At 56.2% G+C, this 24,958-nt stretch overlaps 3 protein-coding genes and 1 non-coding gene across 4 annotated transcripts; 2 read left to right on the top strand and 2 right to left on the bottom strand.

The window, feature by feature from the left end:
• Positions 1-373: 373 nt before the first annotated feature.
• Positions 374-9,096, bottom strand: MCRIP2 (MAPK regulated corepressor interacting protein 2). The gene is made up of 5 exons (XM_085307023.1): positions 8,873-9,096; positions 8,715-8,793; positions 2,483-2,610; positions 1,817-1,918; positions 374-879 (listed from the first exon to the last, which is right to left on the bottom strand). The coding sequence occupies exons 1-5, from the start codon at positions 8,925-8,927 to the stop codon at positions 809-811; spliced, it is 435 nt and encodes a 144-aa protein (XP_085163149.1). The 5' UTR covers positions 8,928-9,096; the 3' UTR covers positions 374-808.
• A 3,503-nt stretch (positions 9,097-12,599) lies between these two features.
• On the top strand, positions 12,600-12,670 carry TRNAG-CCC (transfer RNA glycine (anticodon CCC)). Its single transcript has one exon. It is a non-coding gene; the product is annotated as a tRNA-Gly (tRNA).
• A 276-nt stretch (positions 12,671-12,946) lies between these two features.
• On the top strand, positions 12,947-18,155 carry METTL26 (methyltransferase like 26). The gene is made up of 6 exons (XM_085307026.1): positions 12,947-13,162; positions 15,028-15,190; positions 15,875-15,934; positions 16,191-16,258; positions 16,608-16,686; positions 16,775-18,155. The coding sequence occupies exons 1-6, from the start codon at positions 12,972-12,974 to the stop codon at positions 16,820-16,822; spliced, it is 609 nt and encodes a 202-aa protein (XP_085163152.1). The 5' UTR covers positions 12,947-12,971; the 3' UTR covers positions 16,823-18,155.
• On the bottom strand, positions 17,940-22,091 carry WFIKKN1 (WAP, follistatin/kazal, immunoglobulin, kunitz and netrin domain containing 1). Its single transcript, XM_085307024.1, has 2 exons — positions 21,273-22,091; positions 17,940-19,748 (listed from the first exon to the last, which is right to left on the bottom strand). The coding sequence occupies exons 1-2, from the start codon at positions 21,510-21,512 to the stop codon at positions 18,255-18,257; spliced, it is 1,734 nt and encodes a 577-aa protein (XP_085163150.1). The 5' UTR covers positions 21,513-22,091; the 3' UTR covers positions 17,940-18,254.
• Between the last annotated feature and the right edge of the window lie 2,867 nt (positions 22,092-24,958).

A 24,958-nucleotide genomic window follows, 5' to 3' on the forward strand; every position in this document is an offset into this window, starting at 1 on the left:
ACAGGCCCTGCAAGTGCCCCCTCTCAACACCCACCCTGGGGCAGCAATAGCCAGTAGCTGGGCCAGGGAAGATGAAACATGAGGCAGCCTGCCCAAGAGAAGGGTGCAGCACCAAGGTGAGCCATGGCACAAGCCATGGAGATGCTCCAAGGCCTTCTTTCCAAGAACTGGGCCATACAAGCCAAGCAGGGCGTAAGCTAAAGAGCTTGCCACTTGGGTAGGAGGCTACCACCAAAGCTACCAACACATATATGTGCACATGTACCCCTCCTCTCCCACAGTTCAGCACCCTCCCCTRTCAGCAGAGCCTCTGCAGCTCAGCCAGGCCCCTTCTTGCAAACAACTCCTCCCAGGCCAGCAAGCACCTCTCCACTGGCAGTTTCAGCACTTTATTGTCTCACGGTCCTGGCTACAGAGAACCTCCAGTCTCTTCCTGCGGCCATGGGGTGAGGGTGGGAAGGGTTGCACGCCTCCCTCTGTCCACCCAGCATGGCACTGCCGTGTCCATGGCATCTATAGGCTGCAGGAGCTGCAACTGTCTGAAAACTGGCACTTAAGGAATCCTGGCTGGGGCCACACACAGCTCCTCTGCCCCCATGCTGGGCACAGGCAGGCAGGGAGCAGCAGGCGCTCAGCCGAGCATGGCTGTGGTCCATTCCCGCTGTCCTCAGTGGGCTGGGAGAGTGGGTCACTTGATTTTTGTTTTTTCATTTTTGTTTTTTTTTTTTAAAAAAAAAACGTTTCTAGATCTTGCTGATTCTGGTTTCTGACCAGATACTTTTAGCTTTTGTGGGTTACTTTTTTTCTTTTATGAGCAGTTTTCAATTTTGGCCAGAAACTGCTGTGCCCACCACTCCTCCAGGTCGATGGGAACAAAGTCTGAAAGAGAGGGGAAGGAGAGAAAGAAAACAGCATAGCAGAGCAGCTGGAGAAGGGAGTACAGCAAAGTGTGGTCTCATCAGACCACCCTTGTGGAAGGGAAATGGGAAAGTGTCCCTGGGAAAATGACACCCTGAGGTTTCCTGATCCCTGTACCCTGTCCCCCAAACAACAAGGTTGAGTCATGCCTTATGTGGACCTTCTCTGCACTGGATGCTGAAGGAGCCCTGAGGCTGCTCTCCAAGGTGCATACATTCCTGCTCAGAGCAGCCTTAGCTGCCTAGAGACCTTGTTCCAGCTGCCTTTGGAGGAGCAGCACATTGTCCACCCGCCCCACTTCACTCTGGCTCGGTCCCTTTTAGCCCACAGAACAGGAGACACATGTCCACAACAGCAGGACCCAGCATGGCAGGAGCTGGTGCAGGGGACTTCTCTCCAGCACAACGTTGAGTCCACCTTGGCTGCTGGAGATGATATTTTTCCAGAGGAGCCATAAATCAGTCATAAATCAGACATCCTGCTTGTTGGGGCTCCTTTGAGAAAGCATGATGGGACATCCACATCATGATGCTAGGTGCCAACCGCTCCCACCTCAGCACTACCCAAGCTGCCTCAGCACTGGCAGGACACCACAAGCATTGACATATCCCAAACCCTCCAGTAGGCTCCTCATGCAGGTCTGGCCCCCAAACATTCTCCTACCACACCCACCTCCACACCACCCAGTTCAGCTAGGGCCTCCATCTCAATCATGACACCTCTATGTGCTTGGTCCCATGTAAATGTTCCTATCATTCCTCCTTCCCACACTAGAATACAACCCTGCTCAGCAGCTTTGTCTGTGGCCTGGGTTGAGACCACACAAACTCATTCCACTGTTAAGCCTGAAGGCCTGATGCACCCTAGAGACCACACACTGGGACTGCTTTTCACTTACTTTTCAGTCCGGGGTTCGGGGTTTTCTCTACGTATTGCACAGGGCCGCACACGTTCTCCCCTCTCTGGCTGTCGTCTAGCTGCTGCTCTACCTGCTGCCAGGCTGGGAGAGGGAGAATGTGCGGCAGATGAGAGGAGCAAGCCCCTGGGGCAGGCAGAGTCCAGTAGCTCAGACCGCCTCGTTTCAGACCATGCGCAGCACACCAGGCTGGCCCTGGCCTCTCCCTTCCTAGCCAAGCATGGAGCAGCGCTGGGAGACGCTGCCAGCTTGTTCTGCCCGCTTAACTCTGCTGGCTCTCCTCTTCTAGAAGAGTCGCTGGTTGGTTTGGGGTACGGGAATTTCCCAGCCCTGGGGCTGTGCTGTGCATGGGAGAGGAGCAATAGCCTCTCAATCCTCCTTGGGGCAGACGCAAGGGAGACTAAGAACACAGGCTGGGGGTTCCCTGTCTGTGCCATCCCCCAGTCGCTGAGATCCCTGACGCAAGGCAGAGCCTGGGCAAGGCAGCGCGGAGACGATGCTGGCTGCAGGCACAGCCGCCAGCAGTGAGGGAAGGGAGTCGCAATGCGGCACTCACCTGGAAGGGACCCTGTGCTATGCAGCCCCCCACCTGGAACACGACTGCAAGCAGCTGTCTGCACTGACGGCCCTGCATGCAGACGTTCTCACCTTCATAGACGAACCGGACGTTCTCCTCGTGGGCCAAAGTGTAGCACTCCTCAGGGGCTGAAACATGTTGTGGCAGCGCTTGTGGCCTTTTGCCGTTCACTCTGTTGAACACGAGTTTCTGGGCTGGACTGTTGAGGCAAACAGACAAGAAAGTAGAGAAATAAGGAGGGAAAAGCGCAGCTTTTCCCACCAGGCTCCATATGAAGAGCATATTTGGAGCAAGAAAACAAGCTGTCTAGATGCTGTGGTTCACTAAGTAATCTGCTGCACAGCCTTGTACAAATCAGATCATCTCCTGATGCTTCACTTTCCCTCTGGAGAACAGCTGGACTGTTGAGGCAAACAGACAAGAAAGTAGAGAAATAAGGAGGGAAAAGCGCAGCTTTTCCCACCAGGCTCCATATGAAGAGCATATTTGGAGCAAGAAAACAAGCTGTCTAGATGCTGTGGTTCACTAAGTAATCTGCTGCACAGCCTTGTACAAATCAGATCATCTCCTGATGCTTCACTTTCCCTCTGGAGAACAGCTGCCTGCAACCTCATATGAGCCTGATCTGGTCGGGGCCCAGCAAGATGGGCTGAACTCATGGCTCCACTATGCATCTTGTGCACATCTGTAAGTTCAGATAGGCAATTACCAACTCACTGTCTGCCTACAGCCCCACTCACACAAGAATGCTCGGTGTGTGGCTGCTAAGCCAGCCTCCACTTGGAAAGGTTAGGATGAGTCTATGCATCAGTTTCTCAAAATCTCATCCTGCTAGATGAAGCGTTCAACCTACGTACGACCTGGCTCAGGCTCCATCCCAGCTGCTGCTCTTGCCTTTTTCTGTGTTTGGCCATGGGCTCCAAGAGATTCACTGTCTCGTGGGTTTGCAGCAGGACACACACAGACACCTAGCGCAGAGACCTGCCTACCTGGGGTGCTCACATGCTGCCCAAGACAGGACTCAGCGGAAAAGGGAAACCAGGAGGCACGGCAGTCATCAGCCAGCAGACACCTTTCTGGGTAAACCCTCAAAGCAGCAAGTCTAGCCCCAGCAGAGCACTGCAACCAAACAGCTCACTCCCTGTAGAGGAAGTGGCCACTGCTGTTATGTTCATGGAAAGCATCAGCAGTATCCCCTCCCGCATCTCCAGAGGTGAAGGGCTTTATTAGACACTGAAGACTACCTCCCAGGGAAAAAGCCACAGAAGGGACCTGTTCCGGTCTATGCCTCAGCACCATGCTTAGGGCACATGCTGTGAACTGCTGGCCCTGCTGCCTGAGGGAGAGATGGAGAGAAGCTCCTGGCAGTGCCCAGGAGCAGGCAGGCCCTGCAGGAGGCAAGGCAGGCACTAAACTGAGCTGGGAGACTCAGTTTTTAGGTTTCAGCTCTCCCTCTGATAAAGGCAAAAGTGTTGATGCAGGGTGACAGCATGTGTGTTAGGCTGGAGATACAGGGTGGAAAAAAAAGTAGTCCAGAGAAGTGTGCTGAGGCACATTTACACTGTTAGTCTGCCCCTCTGTGCAGATAGCTGAACTCACATTTCCTCACACTTACACATGTACATGCACCCCCTAATCTATTAAACACTTGCTTACAGCCAGGGAGAATACAACAGCTGTGCAAGTGATACTGCTACAGCAGACACCAATGAACCTGGGAGCTGCTGACCATTCCTTCGACTTGTTTAAAGCCACAGTTCTGCAAAGCATCTTACCACAAGAGCTCAAACTGTGAGCGAGCATGCTCAGGGGGCTGTTCTTAGAGAAACCAAGGCATATGGTATTAAACAACTAATGCACAGTCATACACAGAGCCCTATGTCTAACTACTAGACGATACAGCGCTCTACTACAATCACTGGAACGAGTGAAGTCAATGAGATGTACAAGAATGAAGGGCTACGCTTTACTGGAGATGTTTCTTGAAGGTGCAAGGACATATTCTTACCCAGCCAGCCTGGTTCAGCCCTGTCCTCCTCACTGAGAGGAGAATTGCTCAACAGCTCTGGGCCCAGGGCCACTCTGTCCCTGGTGCTTCCACACACAGGAGCAGGACAAAAAAAAAAAAAAGGATTCAAGCCCTAAGGGAAAGGTGTTTCCAAGCAGAGCAGCCTGGACTGGGGTTTATACAGGGGAGCAGAGCATGATGCAAGAAAGGAGAGCTGCTAGGCCTAAAGCAGAGGGCTGCTCATCTATCTTCTTTGTCCCCTACACAAAAATACAGTTGCTAAGAGGAAAAAAAAATACATATTGCTAGAGAATAACTGCTGAAGCATCATGAAAATGGAAGTGGAATATTGTTTTGAATTGGGCAAAGGGAAATGTTTTGGTGCAGGCTACTGAGCAGCTGAACCTCTGAGTCCACATGATGTCAGCATTTACTGGGGCAGCTCTATTCCTTGTTGCCATTCACCTGAAGGTGCCCAGCACATGCAGACTGGACAGCGTGGCCCCGAAGCACCCCTGGAACTGGGGTGAAGTACTGTGGGAACTGGAACCAAATTGTGGAAGCCTGCTTCCTAGGAGCTGGAATCCCCTCTGGAGACCAAGGCACTTTCACCAGCCCCCCTTTGGAAACACACATACTGAAACTGGGCACAAAATGGAAGACTTGGAGGGTGCTCTGCTCTGTGTAAAATCCCAGCATTTCAGCTTTTCCACCTAGCTTTGGGACAGCACACCTCCAAAACAGTCATTTCTGACAGGCCAAAGTCTAACAGGTTCTGAGAATGCAGCAAGATCAGAGTTTGCAGAGCAGACAGGACTTCAAACAGGCAGTGTGGTCCCAGCAAGCGCCTCTCCTCTCAGGCACTCACTTGTCAACCTGTTTGAATGCATCTCAAAGCCACAGGCTTCTGGCTGGAGCCAGCTCTACAGCAGAATGACACAACGCAAACCACACCAGGTACCCAGCATAAGGCACTGCCTGGGGGGCCACAAAGCCCTGGAGAAACAGGACTCCCTGCAGTAGGCAGTGTTACAGCCAGGAGGGTAAATAAACAACTTGCCTTAAGGACAGTAAATGTTTTACCAGCCACACCAGTTAATTTGTGAAAGATGACAGGCAAGAGAAAATGATAGAAATGAGGAGTTTTATTCATTTCCTAAAGGGAAAGGGAATGGGGAGAAAGTTGTTATTTTTTTCCCCTGCCACATGATTTCCCCAACAGAATGGATAACTGCCTGATCCGTCAGGGTCTGTGGATTGCCACCAGCTCTCCAACTCCGTGCCTACTGAGAAAATCTCATTAAGACGAGAAGTAATCACTACTCCAACTCCTGTCCAACATTTTCAGTTATTTCTGCTAAAATTGAGAGAATGTCAACCCCAAACTCCTTTTATTTATTATGGATAGAAGATAAGCATTAACCTTCAAACACCATGATGGTCCATGAGAAATTTTAAGTAATTCACGGTCCACACACAGGCAGCAGCCACAATGGTAAGCCCCTGCTTGGACATGTCCTTCTAAGGGATCTCCAGCAAGAAAGGGGGTGGTGGTGGTGGGGAGAAGTAGGCACAGAGACTTCAAAATGGTGAGAAGTCAACCCTTTGTCATTAGGAACAGCAGAAATTGAAATGCACAAGCACTGATCAGCACAAGTTGGAAGTCTTGCAGTGCTGCACAGTGAAGGAATCCCGCTGCCTGCTAACCTGCTCCAGAGAAAGGTAGTGAATCATAGCAAAACACCATTACCAAAAGCCCTAAAGTTGGGTGAACATGCCCTGAAGTAGTTTCACCCATCCCCATGGAGGGTTGCGATAAATCACTGATAAAGATCCTGCAAACCTGATCAAAGACATTGCCTGCCTGCAGGACAGCACTCCATGATAAGGGTACTTAAGAGGAGACTGTATCAAACCCACAGCACATTTTGAAGGCCTGAAGCAGAACAAGCTGGGAGAAACCCAAAGGATTATTTACATATCACCCCATTGCTGTCAATAGGACAGAAGTAAACTACATAGTCAAACCTGCTGGTGGGGCTCCAGCCACCACTCCTGAAGGGTTACAGACATATCAGTGCAGAGAATAGGAAGAATCAGCCAACAGGATCAGGTCTTTCAGTTGTCATTAGGAGCAACTCCAAGCCATCCTGCAGCCAGATCATGCGTATACAACTACTTATACACTAGTTCTGCATCCCATAACAGCATCACAGCCCTGTGCAGGCATGTTCCAGGAGTGGGGTGTTTGGCCTTGTTTAGGGAAGCAAGGTTTGTGCAATCAGTCCAATTCCCTCCCCCTGAACTTTTGGATCAGTTGCACAACTTTAGCCAAGTTTGGCACCAGGGCTGAGTTCTCACAGGTTCTGTGGGAAAAGGGAGGTTGGTAGGAGAGAGATGGCCAGGCAAATTATATCCCCACAGACAGGAACACAATCTGAGCCTGTAGTACACCAGAGAACCCTTGCAGGACAAACAGCACCAAGGTAAATCCACAGTAACCTGGGCTTCATCAGTTCCTCTGGTGGCAAAACTTGATCTCCCTTGGTTGTACAGGACCTGCACACAACTTCAATCAACCCACCACCTTACCTGAGTAGCAAAGGAATGCAAGTAATTGCCACAGTGATGCTGTGGGATTATGAACAGAAGGAGAAATTGGGCCAAGGGGTATAACTGAGGGGAAAGGTACCACTAAATCCATCTTTCCACAGAGCAGTGACACAGGCCATGAAAACCCAGAAGCAAAAAGCATCTGGCTGCAGCAAGTAATCCAAGATCTACATACTATGATTTAGCATGAAAGTATAATGCCTTCCCCCTCCCTTCCTATAAAACAGGTGAACAAAGGAACAGATTAGGTTGCAGTTTTTACACTTTCTAATATACTGAATGGCGCTTGGGGCATAGCAAACGGGTACCAACTGACAGCTAAAAATCAAAACAGTCTCAGACCTACCACCACACCAGATAGTGGCGTTAAGGCAAGGTATCCTGGTAGTTTCTAAAGAACCTTTATACCAACGTAATTGCTTTCTGCGAGTGAACTAATACTAGCAAACAGCAGAGTGATCATAAAAGGAATACACCATTCCAATTGCTCGAGTAATCTGATCATGCAATAAACTAAGCAGAGTCTTACAGCAGGTCAGTGAGCACAGGACATAAGAAATGAGTGTTGCAACAGCCTGTTGCTGAGCTTTTCAGCCAGGCAGCGTGCAGCTCTTCCCTGCGGTACTCCTGAAGCACGGGTTTGGAAAGGGACGAGGCTTAAATAAGCAAAGAGCTCCCATGGCAGCAGCAGCGCTGGCAGAGCCGCTGTCTTCACTGCGACCCAAGTCCAGGCGCCAGTCGCAGCCAGGGCTCCTTCCCCGGAGTGCGGGGGTGCTCACCGCGTGTGTACCAGCCAGGATACCCCATCAGCAGCGCTCCCTGCCCATGGGGCAAGCGCCAGGGGCTCAACCCCTCCTCGTGACCCTTCCCCACGTGAGGCTGCCCCACTGTGGGCCCCCCCAGCCACGGGGATGGCAGGCCCACCTCAGGGACCCAGCAACCTGCCTGTGGGCCCTAGGAGGTGGAGAGCACCACTTCAGGGACCCACCTCAGCCCCCAAGGCAGGGCACAGGGCCCACCTCAGCCCCTGCAACAGTGCAAGGGGGCTACCTCAGCCCCCTGTAACAGTGAAGGGGCCCTAGCTCAGCCCCCCAGGTGCCACCTCAGCCCCCCCAGGATAGGAGGGAGGATAACCCACCTCAGTCCCCCAAGTGCTGCCTCAGTCACTCAAGACAGGGTAGGGGGCCCACTTCAAGCCCCCAAGTGCCACATCAGTCCCCAGGACAGTGCAGAAGAGCCACCTCAGCCCCCTAAGTGCCACCTCAGCCACTCAAGACAGGGCAGGGGGCCCACTTCAGCCCCCCAGGAAGGGGGCGGGGGGGGCCACTTCAGCCCGGGGACAGCGTGTGTGTGTGTGTGTGTGTGCACGCGTGCAGGGAGACGGGGCGCCTCGGCCTCCCGTGTGCCACCTCGGACCCCGGGACACAGCGCGGGGGCCCTTCGGCGGAGCCGCCTCACCCTGCCCCCGCCGCGGCCGAGCGCGCACCGCTGCGCCCCGCCGGCGGGACTGCCCGGGCCCGGCCGCTCGCTCGCCCGCCCACCTCCCGCCAGCCCCTCCTCCCGGGAGCCATGCGGCAAGGGCAGCGCCGCTCACCTTTCCCCAAGGTCACCGCGCCGCTGCCCCCGCCACGCCGCGCCGCGCGTGGGCACGGCGAGGCGAGCGGCGCCGCCGCCGCGCTCACCTCGAGAGGGGCCAGGGGCTGGGCTGGTGCCGGCCCCGCAGCTCGCCCAGCTTGCTCTCCACCTGCTGCTGTGTGGGACCTGCGGGACGAGCGGGCGCGCGTGAGCCGGGCGGCCCGCGGCGGCGGCGCGCCCCGCCGCGCGCCCCGCGCCCCGCTACCTGTGCGCCGCTGCGTGGCCAGCTTGCTGGGGCCCCGCGTGATGGTGTACATCATGCGCCGCAGGCAGGCAGGCAGGCAGGCAGCCCCCGCCCGGCCCTGCCTTCCCCGGCCCTGCCCGGGGAACCGCGGCGGCACCGGGACCCCCGCGGAGCCGCTGCCGCCTGCTGCCAAACGAGTGCGAACGCCGCGCGCCGTCGCCGGGGCCCTTTAACGGACCGGGCCCGCACGCGCCGCGTGCGCGCGACACGCCCCCCGGCCTTAAAGGGCCAGAGGCCACAGGGGGCCCGGGGCCACGCGGGGGGCGGGACATGCGGGGCCGCCAGTGCAAGGCCTCCGCGGAGGTGGGCGAGTCACGTGGGGGACGTGTCCCGCACACGCATGGGGCACGGGAGGCCTAGGGGACACATACGGGATATGTGGAAGACACAAGGGTCACACAGGGGACATACAGAGAAACAGGGACGTGTATAAAATGTAGAGGACAGAGGGACACATGGACGTGTAGGACACATAAGGACACAGGAGACACAGGACATGTTTAGAGGATGGGGACAAGGGTGACAGGACACAGGCACACATAGGCATGTAGGGGACATGGACACGTAGGACACAGGGACACAGAATAGCACCCATGGATGTTTGGGGGACAGGGTGTCCCATCGGAGATGTATGGGACACAGAAGACACATGGGACACAAAGGACTCCCCAGGGACATGGAAACACACAAGAAACATGTAGGAGACACAGATACGTGGGATGCAGGAGAGGCCAGAGGCACACCTAGGACATGGAGGCAATGTGGGGCAGAGGACTCATGCATGGGGCAGGCAGAAGGCACCCATGGAACATGCACGAGATATGCTTGGGATGTAGGGGATCCATGTGGGACACAGAGCATGCAGGAGGCACGCATGGGACATGCAGGAGACAGGCAGGAGGAATACGAATCACACATGGGACATGCCATGACTGCTGCCAAAGAGGTCTATGCTCCCACAAGCACCACAGTGTGCGCATCTTATCCTGCGGAACTAGCGTCAAAAAACCCTGCCACCCTCTCACCAACTTAAACGTCGTATCGCCGGGGGTGGGGGGGTGACAGCAGTACGGGATTCTTCTGCATCAGCCGAAACTATGGGCAGGTATTGTTTGTTGCTTCCTTGGTGTAATTCAGCGCGAGCTGAGGCACCTCTACGTTGGCTTTGAGAAGAGTTTATGAAGAGCGGGGCCTGAGCACCATGGCTCAGAGACGGGCAAAGCAGGAAGATGGACTGGTTGCTTTCCTCTGGGGGCCACTGCCTCCGTGTAGTCACTGGTGGTGCTCTTTGGACCCGGGAAGGTGTGCTGAGGTCTCCTGATGAAACCTGCTGCGGGGTGGGGGGAGGCAAGGCCGAGGGCTTGGGGAAGCAGGAAGGCTTCCTGATCCTGCCCCCCTCCCAACCTAGGCAAGGAAAGGAAGAGCAGCTCTTATGCTCTCAACTCGTGAATCCCTTCAGAGTCCCCTGAGATCCAAGGGCTTGCTCTGCTGCCTGGATGTCTTCCCCCAAAGGGCTGAAGCTGCGACCTCAGCAGGAGATCCCTTGTGCGCCATAGATAAAATGTGTATAAAGGCAGTTGGGTTTTAGGCTTTTGAGCTTCAGAAAAAAGAGAAGTGAGAGGGAGGTTGGAAGGAAAATGTGCTCCTTGGGAGGGTTAGCCTGTAAGTTTTCTACCTTGGATTTTTTTTTTTTTTTTTTTTTTTTTTGGTCAGTCTGGCTGTGGTCAGAGGAAGGATCAGGAGGATTTGGGCTGATAGAGCCCAGCCACTGTGAGGTTCAAGGCTGTTCCCTGTTTCTGCTAGAGGGGCTATTTGCTGCTTCTGCCCCTCCGTGGGGACCTTCTCCCAGCACAGGTATGGAGAGGGCCACGGCAGTGTCTGGAGCTGGCATCATGAACATGGGGCCCACCCTCTGCCACGTAGACTGAAACAGCCCAAGCAGGACTGTGCTGCTTCCTGTGCAGGCCTTTTCGGTGTGTGAGAGCAGCTGGCCTTGGGCAGATGCAGCCCTGGCTTTTGCTGGAGTGAGAACGATACACTCCAGCACAGCAAATGTGAAGAAATGRGCCACAAAGTGAAAGGGCGCTTCCTCACTCCCCACTCATTTTTAGGAGGCAGGTTCAACATTCATCTTTTCCTCTCTTGTTCGTGGAGAAGGGACAAAGACACAGAAAGGGCAAGCGATTTGTCTGCAGTTGAACAAAAAATCTGCAGCAGATCTGTCTGGGGCTGTGGCTCTGACGGCTAGGGAGGACTGCTGGGACTCATCTCTTCTGCTCTTCCATTGTACAAGTCACAGAGCCCAAACCTTCACGTGGCAGCTGGCATTTCTCAGGCCAGGGCATGATTTGGCTTCCTCTCGGCAGGGTCCCGGTGTTGGGGAGGTGCTTACTCACTGCCCTTTGGTCAGGAATCGCCCAGGCTCAAGGTGACCTTGGGAATTTCTGCTTCACCAGCCAGACTGCTTTGAAGGTGCGGCATTGCCACACCAGGAGGGTTTTGAGCAGTGTGGCCAGGACCCCGTTGCCCTGTCCATGCTCCTCAGCCCAATCCTGCTCCAGAGCTGCTTCCAGAAGGGTGTCCTCCAAAGCGGACGGTGGTTGCCGCGTGGGGAGCAATGTCTGATGCTGTGGCATGCTGGGCAACCACGCTCTGCCTGCAGGGGTGCAGTGAGGAGCTGTCAGTCCTCACATGATTGACCCCTGTCCTATAGGATCAAGCCCTTGTCTGGTGTATGTTAATGTGCTTAAAAACCCCACCAGCCTCTTGGGCTTGGAGCTGGAATGCAGCAAACCTCCGTTGTTATTAGGAGTCCTTGCAAAAGGGGTTCCAAGGTTCACACTGCAGCACCACGGCACACATACAAGGAGCATCCCTGGGGGATTAGCTGTGTCTCGCCAGAGCTGAGTGGTATTTGCTGAGGAATTAGCCCCATCTTGCTGCTTTGGCCACTTGCTGGGGCTTCCCAATCCTTCAGCCGGTTTTCCAAAGCCTGGGCCCAGATTATATTCCAGCAATTTTGTTGCGGCCCATCAGAGAGGAAGGTAAACTGATCGTGTGGTTGCACGGTGGGAAATCCTTCGGGGGCTAGGCCTGCCCTGTGCATCGCAGGCGAGTTGCTGGGCAGCAGTCAGCAGCGCTGGTGGAGCTCAACTTTCTTTCTACTCCCAGCAAACGCGATTCAGAGGGCTGAGCTTGCGAGCGGGCGGCCGCTGTTGCAGCGCTGCCGACGCCAAGTGCTGCCCGGCTCAGTGGTCCGTAGGAGGCCTCTGTCTGCGCTGGGTGGCCACCGGCTGCTGGAACTCAATGCCCGGCCAACGCTGGGGGCCAGAGCTCCCAGCTGGCCCTGCCAGCCGCAGGCCGGGCGAGGGCCGTGGCTGTGGGGGGCTGCCCCAGCTCGGCCTGGTGGCCCTGGGTGGGCCAAAGGGCCCAAGCGGCTCCCTCAGCCCCAGGCCCTGCCGTGGCGTGGGCGCGCCAGCCCCAGTGCCACGGGCCTGGGGGATCTGCCCTCGCCTGCCGGGCACCCGCGGCATCACGGGGCCACGGGAGGAGGGGACAGGCCCTGCTGCCTCCTCGGGCCCTCAGGCCTTGGCCACAGCCGCCAGCCAGGTGCCACAGCTTCCCCACACTGCAGCCTACCCGAGGGTTGCCACATTCTTAAGCGGCGGCAGGAAAACAGCTACTAGCAGCGCCGCTGGTGTAGTGGTATCATGCAAGATTCCCATTCTTGCGACCCGGGTTCGATTCCCGGGCGGCGCATGACTTTTTTTTTTTTTTTAATTATTATTACTTTTTAATTTGAGCCGTTGCCTTGCCCCCGAGCAGGGGCGGCCGCTATTGCCGGGCAGCGGGACACGGGGCAGACGTGGCCGCTTCTGCTCCCGCAGCCGCGGCGCCGGAGCGGATCCACGCGCGGCGCCCGCGGAACGGACGGGCCGCGGGAGGCCGGCTTTGCCCTGGGGCACGCTGGGAGTTGTAGTCGGGCGAGTGGGACTACAGCTCCCGGCGTACCGCGCGCGGGGCGGGGCAGGGCAGAGGCGAGGAGGGCGGTGGCGGCGCTATGCTGCGAGCGGCGGCGGCGGAGCGCAACAAGGACCCGATCCTGGCGGTGCTGCGGRATTACGCGGCGCCCGGCGCCGTGCGGGTGCTGGAGGTGGCCGCCGGCTCGGGCCTGCACGCCGCGCACTGCGCCCGCGCCCTGCCTCACGCCCTCTGGCAGCCCTCCGACGTGGACCCGCAGGCCCTGCAGAGGTAAGCGGCTGCGGGAGCGCAGCTCCTCCCGGCCGCCCTTCCTGGCTTCGCCTCTTTCCAGGCTGCCCCGTAACCTCAGCAGAGCTCACCTGGCTTCTCTGTTTCAAAATAAACTTCCCCGTTTAAAAATAATCTCTTGGGCTGCAACACAGGCTCGGACCTGGGAGCAGTGGCGTTCGGGGGCTGTGGTTCTCTCCCTGCTTCACTTTTTAGCCACTTTGGGAACATAAATCCAACGGTAAATCCCACCGTTGCCACGGGTTGGTTTCTTTCTCTGCAGGAGAGCTTTTGCAGAGCCCAGGAAAGAAACTGTCTTTGCAAATGCTTCCTGTGGCAGCATCTTGGCAGATCTGCTTGGGAGCCCTCAGCCAGGACTGCCCTTGTGCTTGTGCTGGGGACAGGTGTCAGCTTCAAAGCCAGCCCAAGCCCGGCGACTGTTTGTTGCAAAGCATCCTAGGGCTGTTGGAAATGCTCACCCAGGCCCTCCAAGTGCCCAATTGAAATGCAGGACCTGTCACAAGCGGAGTTACAAGTTGCCCATTCCCTGGCTTGGGCAGCTGCCGTGGGAGATCTCTCCGCTGTGGCTGTCACTGAGCACTTCTGCAGCATGTCCGCCCTTCCCCTTGCCCCCGGTATCCAGCCGCTGCAGCGGAATTTGGCATTTCCCAGCCTGTGCTGGAATGCCCAGAGATGTGCGTGCTGCATCGTAGCAGAACACAAAGAAGGGCTCCGCACGGCCTCCGTCTCTCAGTTTGTGGTGTGCTGCTGCCTCGCTGGGCTGCRAGCAGGAAATCGGTTTGTGGGATTTGCAGATGTACGGACTGACCCCCCCTGCAGCTGGGATTTGTGGGCGTTTGGCAGAAACACAGGCAGCTAGCTGGGAAGAGAGCACAGCTAAACATCCCTCAGACCCAGCTTTGCCCCTGTGCACTGTCCTCCTCCTTGAAGTGCAGTGATTAAACTGGGATTTTTAGGTCTTGAGCTCTCTCAGTTCATTGAATATCAGTGTCTCAGCCAGGACTGAGCTTATATCCTGTCYCTAGCAGCAGCATTCAGGACTTATTTCCCTTTTAAAGGGGTCTCATCAAACTCCCACAGAGTAAAGSTGACTGAACCTAGCAAGCTGAAGACCCATCCCTGGCCATGTCTCTGTGTTTAGGACTGACTTTCAGAGCCAGGACCCAGGGTATGTGTTGCTTTTGGGCATAGAGCCAGAGGATGCTGGAGTGGAGGGAGGCCATCCCACAATCTGGGACCAGTCTCTGGGCTGGTCTTTAATTTGGGCTTCTAGCAGAAACTGTTTTCAGTGAGTGTGTATTGTGTGTCCTGGAAGACAAGTAATGCTTACCTGCTGTATGCCAAGTGCTGAGTTGCTTCTGTTTCTTAATACATTTTGGAAAAGGAGCTTTTCTCTGAGGCTTTGGAAAGTCAAACCTCGTGGGCTCTGTGTGTGGGAGCCCTGTTGTGCTTGGTGCTGAACAAGATGGCCAGAGAGTGCCAGGTGCTGCTTCAAACTGAGGCAAGGTGGGGAACTCTGTGTTTCCAAAACAGCTCTCTGCTTTTGACTTTGAATGCAAGGCTTATTTGACTGCCCAGTTAGTCTCCCCCTCAGTAATCCCTGAATTGTATGGCCTGTTGAAAGGCAAAGATCTCAGAGATATGAGTGTCCAAAGATGGTTATATGAAATGTGTTATGTGGAGACCCAAGCTAATGCCACCACAAGCAGCTGTGTTGCAAGCTCAACCTTGTTATTAGACATCTGAGGTGCCATGTGGGAGAAGCTGCTGGCTGGCAGGTTTCGGGTTTCCATGCGTTGGGGTGTCAGCACTGCACTGTTGGGCTTATGCTTGGGTTCTGCCTGCAGCATCGCTGCCTACAGAGAAGCCATGCAGGTGCACAACATGCTGCCACCCATCTACCTGGATGCCTCGCAGAGCTGGGAGACATGGGGTGGCACCCAGCCTGGCACACTGGACCTCGTCATCAACATCAACATGATGCACATCTCAGAGCTGCGGTGCACGGAGGTAAGCAGAGCCCTGGGGCTGCCCAATGTCTCGCTGCCTTGCTGGCCCCCAGCTGCTGTGCCACCAGGCTCGTGGTATGTGCCCAGCTGCCCCTTGGAGCTTGGAGGCCCTCCCGGAGCAGGTTTCAAACCAGCCTGACTGGAGGGACTCTGGTACTTCCCCATGCATGTTTGTTAAGGCTCAGGGCAATGACTGCAGTGTTCTGGGTCAGCTCAAAATCAGATCCCACCATATCCCATGTCCAAAGAGTCTCTGTCCTCATTGGAACACATCTGTCCTGGCTGGGCTGACAAAAGAAACTGAGGCAGGAAGACTGGTATAATCTGTCTGTGGTCTTGGCTCCCTGCCTCAGGCCTTACCTCAAACCTGTGCAAATCCATGGGCCATGGTGGATGGTTAGCCCTTGGGCTGGTTCCCCACCAGCTGTGACTCCATCTGGGGAGAGGAGAATTACAGTCCAGAGCTGAGAACTGGTCAGGGCCAGGGAAGGAGGGAGATGCCCCAGTGCTATATTACCTTGGGACGAGGCTGGACTTGGCTGATATTCTCAGAATCTATTGCAGAGATAGATCCGCTTTCATCCTCTGCTTAATTTCTTGAGAAGTTCCTGTCCCCTGGTCTGCATTACCCGGGGCTGAGGAGAGGGGGGCCTGGTAGGATGTTTCTGCCTCTCTCTTTCCCTAGGGCCTGTTCAAGGGAGCGGGAGTGTTGCTGAAGCCTGGAGGTGTGCTGTTCACCTATGGGGTAAGTGCTGGTCCTGCTGGTGGCTTGGCACTGCTCAGTGGAGCCCTCTTACTAGCACTCTGCACCTATTGCTGGCTGCACTCTGCTGGGAGAAGGAGCCAGTCTAGGGATGTTGGAACYTGGCACTGCTTCTGCTCCTGTGGCAGAGAAGGGAGGGCAGCGCTGGGCGTGGCTTGTGCTGGGGTAGGGGGTGTTGGGGGTGGGAGGGCAGGGAGCTGTTGTTTCAGCCTACAGCTCTGGCTTTGTTTCTCCTCAGCCATATGCCATTGGTGGGCAAATCAGCCCTCAGAGCAACGTGGACTTTGATTGCAGTCTGAGGCAGAGGTAGGAGAGGGGAGCAAGGTCYGAGTTGGGGGGTTGTGGGCCCAAATGATCTGCCCTGGGGCGTGCAGCGGGCATTGCCTGGCCCATCTTGCCAATGCTGAGCACCGCGYGCAGTCGTAGGGACAGGGAGCACCCTGCCCCTTGCCCCTGATGCTCAGCCTCAGATAGCAACCAAGCATGTTCTCCCAAGAAAAGGCCTAAACCAGAGGCTGGAAACAGCTCCCCAACATCTAGGGGGCATCCAGTCCCCTGGGAGAGGGCACTGTTTTGGAGAGAGCCTGGAGGCGAGGTCTGCTCCCTGGCAAGATGTCATGTCTGTCTGTCTGACAYATGGTTCTCTTCTTGGCAGGAATCCAGCCTGGGGCCTTCGGGACACAGATGTGTTGCAGCAGCTGGCTGAAGCCAATGGGATGTGTCTGGAGAGGATGGTAAGTGCCCCTGGGCTCTGTGGGGCAGGGGGCAGTATTTCTCTTTGTGTGGTCCCCCTCGATCTGACCCTGAGCTTTGTGCTTCCAGGTGGACATGCCTGCGAACAACAAGTGTCTTATTTTCCGCAAGATGTAACCTGCCGTCCCTCTGCCTTCTGCTTCTCTGTGACTGCAGCATCTCATGGTCTCTGAGTGGGAGCTTTCGTATCTCTGGGCCACCCTTCCCAGCAAGGCTGTTCCTGCATCCCCATCTTTGATGCTTTCTTGATGGTTCAAACCACCCACACCCCATTCTTCTGGTGCCAGRCTGAGGCTTTACTGGCAGCCAGGAGCTGGACAGTAGCAGCAAAGGGACAGTGCCACAGTCACCCTGGCACCAGGCTGGACCTGGCTGGTATTCTCAGRGTCCATCTTCTGTTCCTCCCTGCAGAGTGGCGGAGACCAGCTCTGGCAGGGGTTAAGAGTTCAGCCAAACAGCTTGCAGACAAGATGGGGCTTCTCTCAGGGGCCTTAGGTGTGTATGGGGCTGATGGAGGGCTGGTGGACTTGAGGCCCCCTCTCTGTCCCTGTCTCTGAGTGTTCCCTCCTGCGAACCATGGTCCCGGGGTGGGGGAGTTGGAGGGAGAGATGAAGAGAAGGGGAATAGGACTCCTCCTGCCCTATCTYTCCTGGAGAAACAGGTTTGTTCACTTCAGCCTGTGCCATTCCCTGCTTCCATCTCCAGCTACAGATTTGCTTTTGCATCCCCTTTGCAAGGAAAGTGTGCCCTTTTATGGGCCACAAAAGCCACCACTGCTGCCATGGAGGCCTCTTAACATGGGCAATTGAGCCTAAGGAACAGCGCACAGTCTGGTGCTAGGGCAACCTTTGTTTTGGTGCCTCAGTTTCCCTCTCTATGCAAAAGAGAGAAGCCACATGTATCTGGGAAAGCACTTCACCAGAGGCGTAGGGAATTTCATCCTGTTTCTAACACTGTGGAAGTTTGCCAGACTCTGGCTTGAGGTCTAGCTGCAGACCAGTTTCTCCAGGCCTGGCTGCTGCAAATTGCCCCCTTCCACCTGGAGCCAATTACTAGAAGGGCACTTTCCTCCATCTCCCATTTTGCCAGCACTGAAGCTTCGGGGGCTCTTGAGCACTCTTGTCCCAAGTCCTCACACCCAGTGCATTACGTCTYGTGTAATGTTACAACATTGAAGGGAAGTGGAAAGCTTGCTCCAGGAGAGCCTAGGTTATATTATACTGGGCTTGGAGGCTTTGGTGCTGTGAGAAGGTTGGGAGGGCTGGAAGACCTCCCACCCTTCTACAACCTAACCCAGTCTTTTATTGATAGTGTCTGGTCTGGAAGGGTACACAGAGGGGGCACACAGACAGATAAATTACAAGGAAGATAAGGCTGGACCAGAGCTCAGTACAGGAGGGGGAATTACAAAATGATAATAATTACTRAATAAAAACACTGGTCTGTGGGATCTGCCAGACTGCGCCCCCCTCTTGAGGTCAGTCTGTGGCACTGCATGTGGCTGGCCAGAGAGGCTGCCTGGGGTGACCCTGCTGCCCCCTGCCCTCCCCTAGTCCTGGAACCTGTTCAGGAGATCACAGGTTTTCTTCTCAATCAACTCGTAGATTTTTTTCACACGTTTGTCATTGGCTGCTCGGACATAGCTGCTGGGGTCCAGCATGGCCATACCATCATGCACCTCACCCATGATGATGAGTGGGCCATCATCTGTGGTCATGTTGGGGCAAGGGCAGTTCCAGTCCATGTCAGTCAAGGTCACTTCCAGGTACTTGATGTTGAAGAACTTGAGGCCCATCTTCTCGTCCTTGAGGACATCTTCGAGGGCAAAGCGGGCGATGCCAGAGTCCTGGTCCTCAATGATTTCCATGAGCCGTCCTACGATAGCAAAGTCACTACGGCACAAACTCAGCACCATCTTGTTCTTCAGGCGGCAGGTCTTGCACTGCAGGTTCTTAGGGAAGGGGCAGACATCCTCACAGGTCTCCTTGCTGTCAAAGTTGTTGTTGTTGCCTTCACAACCACCATAGACAAAGGAGTGGCACTGCTTCATGAGATGGTTGTAGGCCCAGCGGGCCTCCCAGTTCTTACAGGGGCCTTGCACCATGGGCAGGAGGCAGGTGTGAACGGCATTGCTCACACAGGCYGACCGGCATTCCTCATACGTCTCGAAGTGGTTCAGGTTGGCCCCGCAGCCACCATAGTGGAAGGTGAGGCATGAGCCTTTCTTCGCATCAAAATGCCAGCGTACCTCGTGGGCTTCGCAGTCCCGCCTGTCGGGCTCCTTGAGGCACTCAGTGTTGGGGAAGGGCTGGGTGTTGCCCRACCTTGGCTCCCCACTGCTGGACTCCCGTTTAATGACGGAGAGAGGGAAATCAGCCCGGAGAAGCCCAGCAGAATTCCTTGCAGTGCAGGTGTAGATGCCAGAGTCCTCGTACTGGGCGTTGTAGATGACCAGCTGCCCAATGTTGGTGATTACCACATTTCCATACATTTGATCTGGCCTCATGATGAAGTTCTCCTCGTGGTCGCTCTGCTTCTCCCATGTGATGTCAGGCCGGGGCCGCCCACTGACRTCGCAGTGGAAGCTGACTGTGCCGCCCATGTAGACAGACTGGTGAAAGGGGTTGTTGTAGAGGGCAGGGGGAATGGGCACCTCGGGGCCAGCCCCGGGTGTGGGGCGAGCTGTGGTCTCCTGGGGAACAGGGCTGGTATTGGGCCAGGTGAAAATGTACTTGCATGGCACCATCGTRAGGCTGATTCCCCGGATGCAGGCCTCGGCATCCATATAGCATTTGTTGTAGTAGGTGAGACCGTCTGAGGCACAGGTGAAATTGGGCTCCTTCTCACACCGGTCTTTGCACTTGCAGATGGGCTGCCCATCCCAGATGTCACAGTCTGAGCCCTGCTGGGTACACACAAAGCTCTCACATGAGGCTTCTTGAGCTAGCTCCAGGGGGGAGAGACTTCCATCAGCAAAGCGAGCTGCCACACAGCTCCGCAGCCCACAGACGTTGGTGCAGCACTTCTCAAACCCCTCGCAATCCTGGGGCAGGGAGAAGGGGACACATGATAGCAGGGTTACAGCTGCTGTACCACAACCATTAGCAACTGCTTCCACCCTTTACCAGAACACAGCTGCATCAGGAATGGATCCTGGAAGCACAGCTCACAGCTATGCTTTGCTACAGCTTTAGGACCCACACACTGCAAGGAGGATGCAGTGTCTGAGTTTTGCCCCGAGTTAAGAGCTTGCCATTTAGGCAGAAGCTGCATGAAGCTTTGGAGACTGCCAGCTTTTTGTATTTCCTAGGTACCTCACAGTGTATGAGAGGGAAAAGCGTTCTCTTTTTCTGCCTCCTCCCCTCTCCCTGCACAGTCCCTGGCCTCACTTAGCTGTACGTAAGGGTTGGACCTCCCAAGAGAGGCTGTGCTAGCCCTATTTTGAGCTTGGCCAGGTTTGGGGATTGAACACAATCCTTTACTGAGCATCACACCTTGAGGCTGGTTATGAGTGAATTGCGAGAGCCTGGCGCAAAGATGTCCCAGTCTTCTGCTGGAGATGGCGTTTTAGATTACCCTAGGTTCAGTGCAAGCACAGCTGAGGCCAGACTGCTGGAACCATGAATACTTTAGGGAAGGACTTGGGAGGGGGGGGAAATATCATTCCAGTGAGTGTGGCAGTGCTGGGTGGAAAAGCAGCACTGTCCACTGCTTCACCACTGGTGGGCTGACCTTCAAGGCAGGCTTGGCTCAGCGAGTCAGCATGCTTTCCACTGCCTGGGGGGAAGCAGAGCTTGGTGCAAAGATGAGTGGCCAAGGAGTAACTTTCCAGCTTTAGTGAGAGCTGTCGGGGCAGAGAGGTGACCCTCTTCCTTGCCTGTGGGCTGTGGGTGGCCCAGAGCTTGGGCTCTCTGCAGATGGCCAGCCTGGCCCATGTGGTGGTTCTGTGCCAGTTCCACTGTCCCCATAGGCAGTGGGCTCCTACCTATGGGGACAGATGGAGGGGGCTGTCCGAGGGTAGAAACTACTGCTGTGATTGAGGAGGTTTCTGTCCCAACACACTCCTTCCCCTTGGGGAGGACCTGTCTGCTGGGAGCGCCCTGGGGGGGGGGTGGAGCTGCACAGATGGGGTGTCCTGGCCATAGGAAGCCTTTGCCTGGGCTTTGTTCTCCAGGCAGTGGTTAGATGACCGGGGGTGAGGGAGGAAATTATTTCTTTGCCTGCTGCAGGGATTGTTAGCAGCCCCAGGGCACAGGCAAAGGCGAAAAGTCACAGCAGTGAAGTTGCCTGTGGGATTAGATCCACCGCCCCCCCTACCAGCCACCAGCCCCATCTTGAGGCATGGTGGGGGGGCATGGGGAGCTGAGCACCAGGTCCTGCAGAACTACCCTGGGATGTGCTAGAGTTAAGTGTGTGTATGCGGGGGGGGGGGGGGGGGGGGGGGGGGGGGGTCACCCCGCGCGCCGCGTGCTCAAGCTCACTTGCAGAGCCGACAAGCCTTGGTCCTCTGCAAACCTCAGCTCCTYGTTTGCCTCACTGTCGGTGACACCCGCAGCGCCCCACTCACCTGGTCYGCATGGCACTCCCGCTCGCAGGTGCTCTGTGCGTCCACCCACAGGTTGGGGTTGAGCTGGTTGGGGCACACTCCCAGGTGCCGCATCCTGAGCGGCTGCAGATTCAGCCCGCCCGCCACGGCGGCCAGCAAAGGCAAGAAGAGCACGATGAGCATCAGGGCTGCCCCACTGTCAAGCTGCAGCCTGCTTGGTTGCTGCTTTAATCTCAGGCTGCTGAAACTCGTGAAAGGCATCTGGCTGCCCTGTGGCACTGGCTGCCCCGCTCCCTGCTTGGCAGAGCCTTGAGTAGCTCACAAAACAAATAACATGCAGGACGGAGGTGGGGAAGGAAGGGGGGGGGAACAGGCAGGTGGGGGGACAAAGAGGAGAAGGAGATGAGGTCCAAACCTCCGTGAGCTAGCACAGCCAGTTTATGCTGTATCTGCAGAGATGATGCCCAGCACCTCCATCCATTGCTGCTGCTGAGCTTGGCAGGCAGAAGCTCTCAGAGAGCTTGAAACACCATCGTGGAGCAGTGCTGTCCTCAGAGAGGTCCCCAGGCATGTGCCTCCAGGTTGGTGGGTGACATGAACAGTTCATCCACGTCTGCCCCTCCACCCCAACCACGTTCCTCCAGGTGCTGCTGGAAAGAGTCAGTGCATCCTGAGCACCCCACACTCTAGCCTGCTGGTCTGAGCACCCAGCTTGGTAGTGAGCTGGGTGCGACCATGCACAGCACTCCTTGGCTTGTGGTAGGCACCACCGCCACGCGCCCAGCGGGAGTGAGCGGGCAGTGGCGCAGGGCCGGGCTGGTGCGCGTCTGGGGCAGGGGGTTGGAAGAGGAGGACGGGAAGGTTGTAATCTGAATCCCCTCCCTTCTCACTGATGTTTCTGGGTATTTGGAATGGAAAAGGCGCTGACCTCAGCCTCTAACCCTGTCTGAGTTGATCGACTGGGCAAACACAGGGGGAAGATCAAAGGCAGAATGCAGAAAGTCTCCAAAGGGAGGGAGAGAGAGAAAGGAGGGGGAAAAAATGCCTGGCCCATGGAGCTGAATTCCTTCAGGATGAGAAAACAGCCAGAGCCTGTTGTCCCCTTGAAGCAGGCTCGGCTGGCCAGGCCTGGTGGCCGTGAGGGAGGCTCAGCCCTCAAGCTTGCCCATCTCGGCTCCTTTGGGGTTCACAGAGCTTCGGTTTAATCGCCTGGCCCTAAGGCCGCGCTGAAGGCTGCAGGCTCTGCGGGGTGGGATGCCAGGGCTCCCGGGGGCAAGGCTGCCCTCGGCCCTACAAGCCTGCCTTCTCCTCTTGGAAACAGCCTTGCAAAGAGCCTGCTGCTTTCACAGCCCTGCAGCAGAGGCAGTGCCGTGGCCCAGAGCCAGGTGCCCAGGAGTCCTCACACCCTCCAGCCGAGGGATGTCCCCACAAGCTGCTCACCAGTTGCTTGGGAAGGGCACGCCAGGAAGCAAAATGTCCTTGGTACCTCTCTGCACCTCAGCCAGAGGCCAGGTCCTGGGTCTATCAGCCCACAGGGGGCTTCTACGGCTGCTCCAGCACAGGCCCTCACTGCCTGGCAGCTTGCTGGCTCCAGCACCGCAGCAAAGTGGATATCCAGCACCCACAGATGGTCCTGATGCAGCCTTGGGCCAGCACTCAGCCCTCCCTCCCGCTCTGGTGCTACATGATGATAATTTACAACCAGGCTTTTTAAACTCTCCGCTCTTATGAGCTGAAGAGCTTCTGGAAAGCAATGCCTGGCTGTGCCAGGCCCAAGCCGGGCTGCTCCAGCACACCATGGCCTGGGCTTCAATCACCACTCTGCCTTRCGATGTACCTCCTGGAGCCAGCCCTAAGCTGGCAGGAGACAGCCCACACTCCCTGGGCAGATTTTCCTAATCCCCAGTGGAGACTGACCTGCATCAGGCACTTTTTACAGCACTTCTGAGCAGCCTGCAGAGCATTAACTCTTCCAGCACTGGCGTGACCCAAGCAGTTTCATCTTTCTATTGGCCTCAGCTCAAAGGTGGGTTTTGGGGCTCTTAGAAAAATATCAAATCACTCAAAAGCAGTTTTGTTTGGGATGGGAGCAAATTCAGCTGCACCCCGCTTTCCCCCACCACTACTTACCCAGCATTTCACCRGAGGCAGTGAGCCTGCCAGATGATACCTGCCAGCTGGGACTCTGCTCCCAGGGGAGCAGAGGAGCTGGAAACCTTGGAGGGCATCTTGGAGCTATCAAGCTGCCTTCTACAGAGCAGAGTTCAGGGCGTGGGAGCAGGAAAAACCGGAGAAGCCTTTTCTTGCCCTTGTGGGCATAGCTGCTCCAGCCTGCAGTGAGACACAGCATGCCCAATGTGCAGGAGYTGGCTCCTTGCTGCGAAGGGTTTAGCAGGAGCTGCTGGCTGCTTTTCGCTGCTAATGCCCCATTGGCAGGGCCCACGCACTGCTAGCAGAACTGCCCATGCAGTGGCCAGGGGAAGCCCAGCTCTGCCTCAGCCCTGGTGGTTTCAGTGGGCGGACAGGAGGCTTGGTGAGGTCCCCTGCACGCTGCCCCGGTGCACTGGCCTCTTCCCAGATGACACAGTGTTGGGAGCATGCTTGCATGGGCTGCGCTGCTCTTCCTGGCTCAGCAGCCGGCCGAGGGTTGAGGCAGGGTGACGAAGAGCAAAGCTCCCCATTTCCCTGCTGCTTGCATGCCTCCCCCTCTGAGCAGCTCCCCTTGCAGGTACCAAAGGCCACGTGCAGCTGTGATGGGGCAGAAGGACCATACCTTCCTGCTGTCCCAGTGCCTCCTTGCACCAGCCGTACTGCTTCACCTGTCGGCCCAGGCTGCCCCCAGCACTGCCAAAGGAGGCTGAACATGGCTGAGGAAGGCAAATGAGGCCACTGCTGCACCACAGTAGCCCATGCCAGGAGCTCCTGGGGACATCTGGCCATCCTTTATCTGACCTGGGCAGACTCAAGGATCATGCTCTTCCAGGAGAGCACAGTGCTCTGGACTTCCCTAGATGGTCCCTGCCAGCAGCAAGGTCATGCATGGAAAGCCCTGGACCTCAAACCAACCTCACTCCTGAAAAGACAGAGCATTACAGGAATCACAGCAGATGCAATCACAGGATCACATGGGTCTTGCACACCGAGGACTAGACTTACGAGCGGTCTGTGAATCCACTGTGGCTTTTGGCCATGCTCAGGGTGACTCAGAGTTTTTCAGGGAGTGCTGCTGGAGGTCTGAAGGGAAGGGCACACCTCCTCATGAGCAGAAGGGGAAAGCAGAGCAAAAAATCTGMCTTCTGCCTCCAGTTTCTACCAGCATGCCTTAACCCCACTCTGGCCAAAGGTCTTCACGTGCTTCTCCCCTGCTACCCAGCATCTGAGCCTTGCAGCACCCTTGATTCATTTGCAGGCACCTTGGGGTGAGGTGCAGCYGCTCCTGCAGGCAACGCCACCACTCTTCCTCTCCTCGCCGGTAAGAGCGAGTCCCCCCTCTTGCTGGCCAGGCCTGTGACAGGAGGGTCAACACCAGCCCAGCTGGTAGGCTGTATCATGAGGCACCCTATGAGCCTCATGGGCCCTCTGCCCTCCCATGACACCACTGTGCCCACAGGAGCTCCTACCCAGACAATGGAGCAAGGAGGCCCCAGTCCCTGCAGCTACAAACACACTCATGGAAATGTCCCACAGCTGCTTTAGCTGCTGACCCA

Source organism: Rhea americana, unplaced genomic scaffold, assembly GCF_003343005.1.
Source record: "Rhea americana isolate MKP2758 unplaced genomic scaffold, rheAme1 scaffold_250, whole genome shotgun sequence".
Taxonomy (NCBI): Eukaryota; Metazoa; Chordata; class Aves; order Rheiformes; family Rheidae; genus Rhea; species Rhea americana.

Bases quoted from the DNA above. Each gene is read 5' to 3' on its own strand.
- MCRIP2 (XM_085307023.1), bottom strand. From the start codon at position 8,927: ATGATGTACACCATCACGCGGGGCCCCAGCAAGCTGGCCACGCAGCGG. The intron at 8,794-8,872 runs GTAGCGGGGCGC...CTCGTCCCGCAG, and splicing joins GGCCACGCAGCGGCGCACAG to GTCCCACACAGCAGCAGGTG. The intron at 1,919-2,482 runs GTGAGAACGTCT...TCCCTCTCCCAG, and splicing joins CGTCCGGTTCGTCTATGAAG to CCTGGCAGCAGGTAGAGCAG.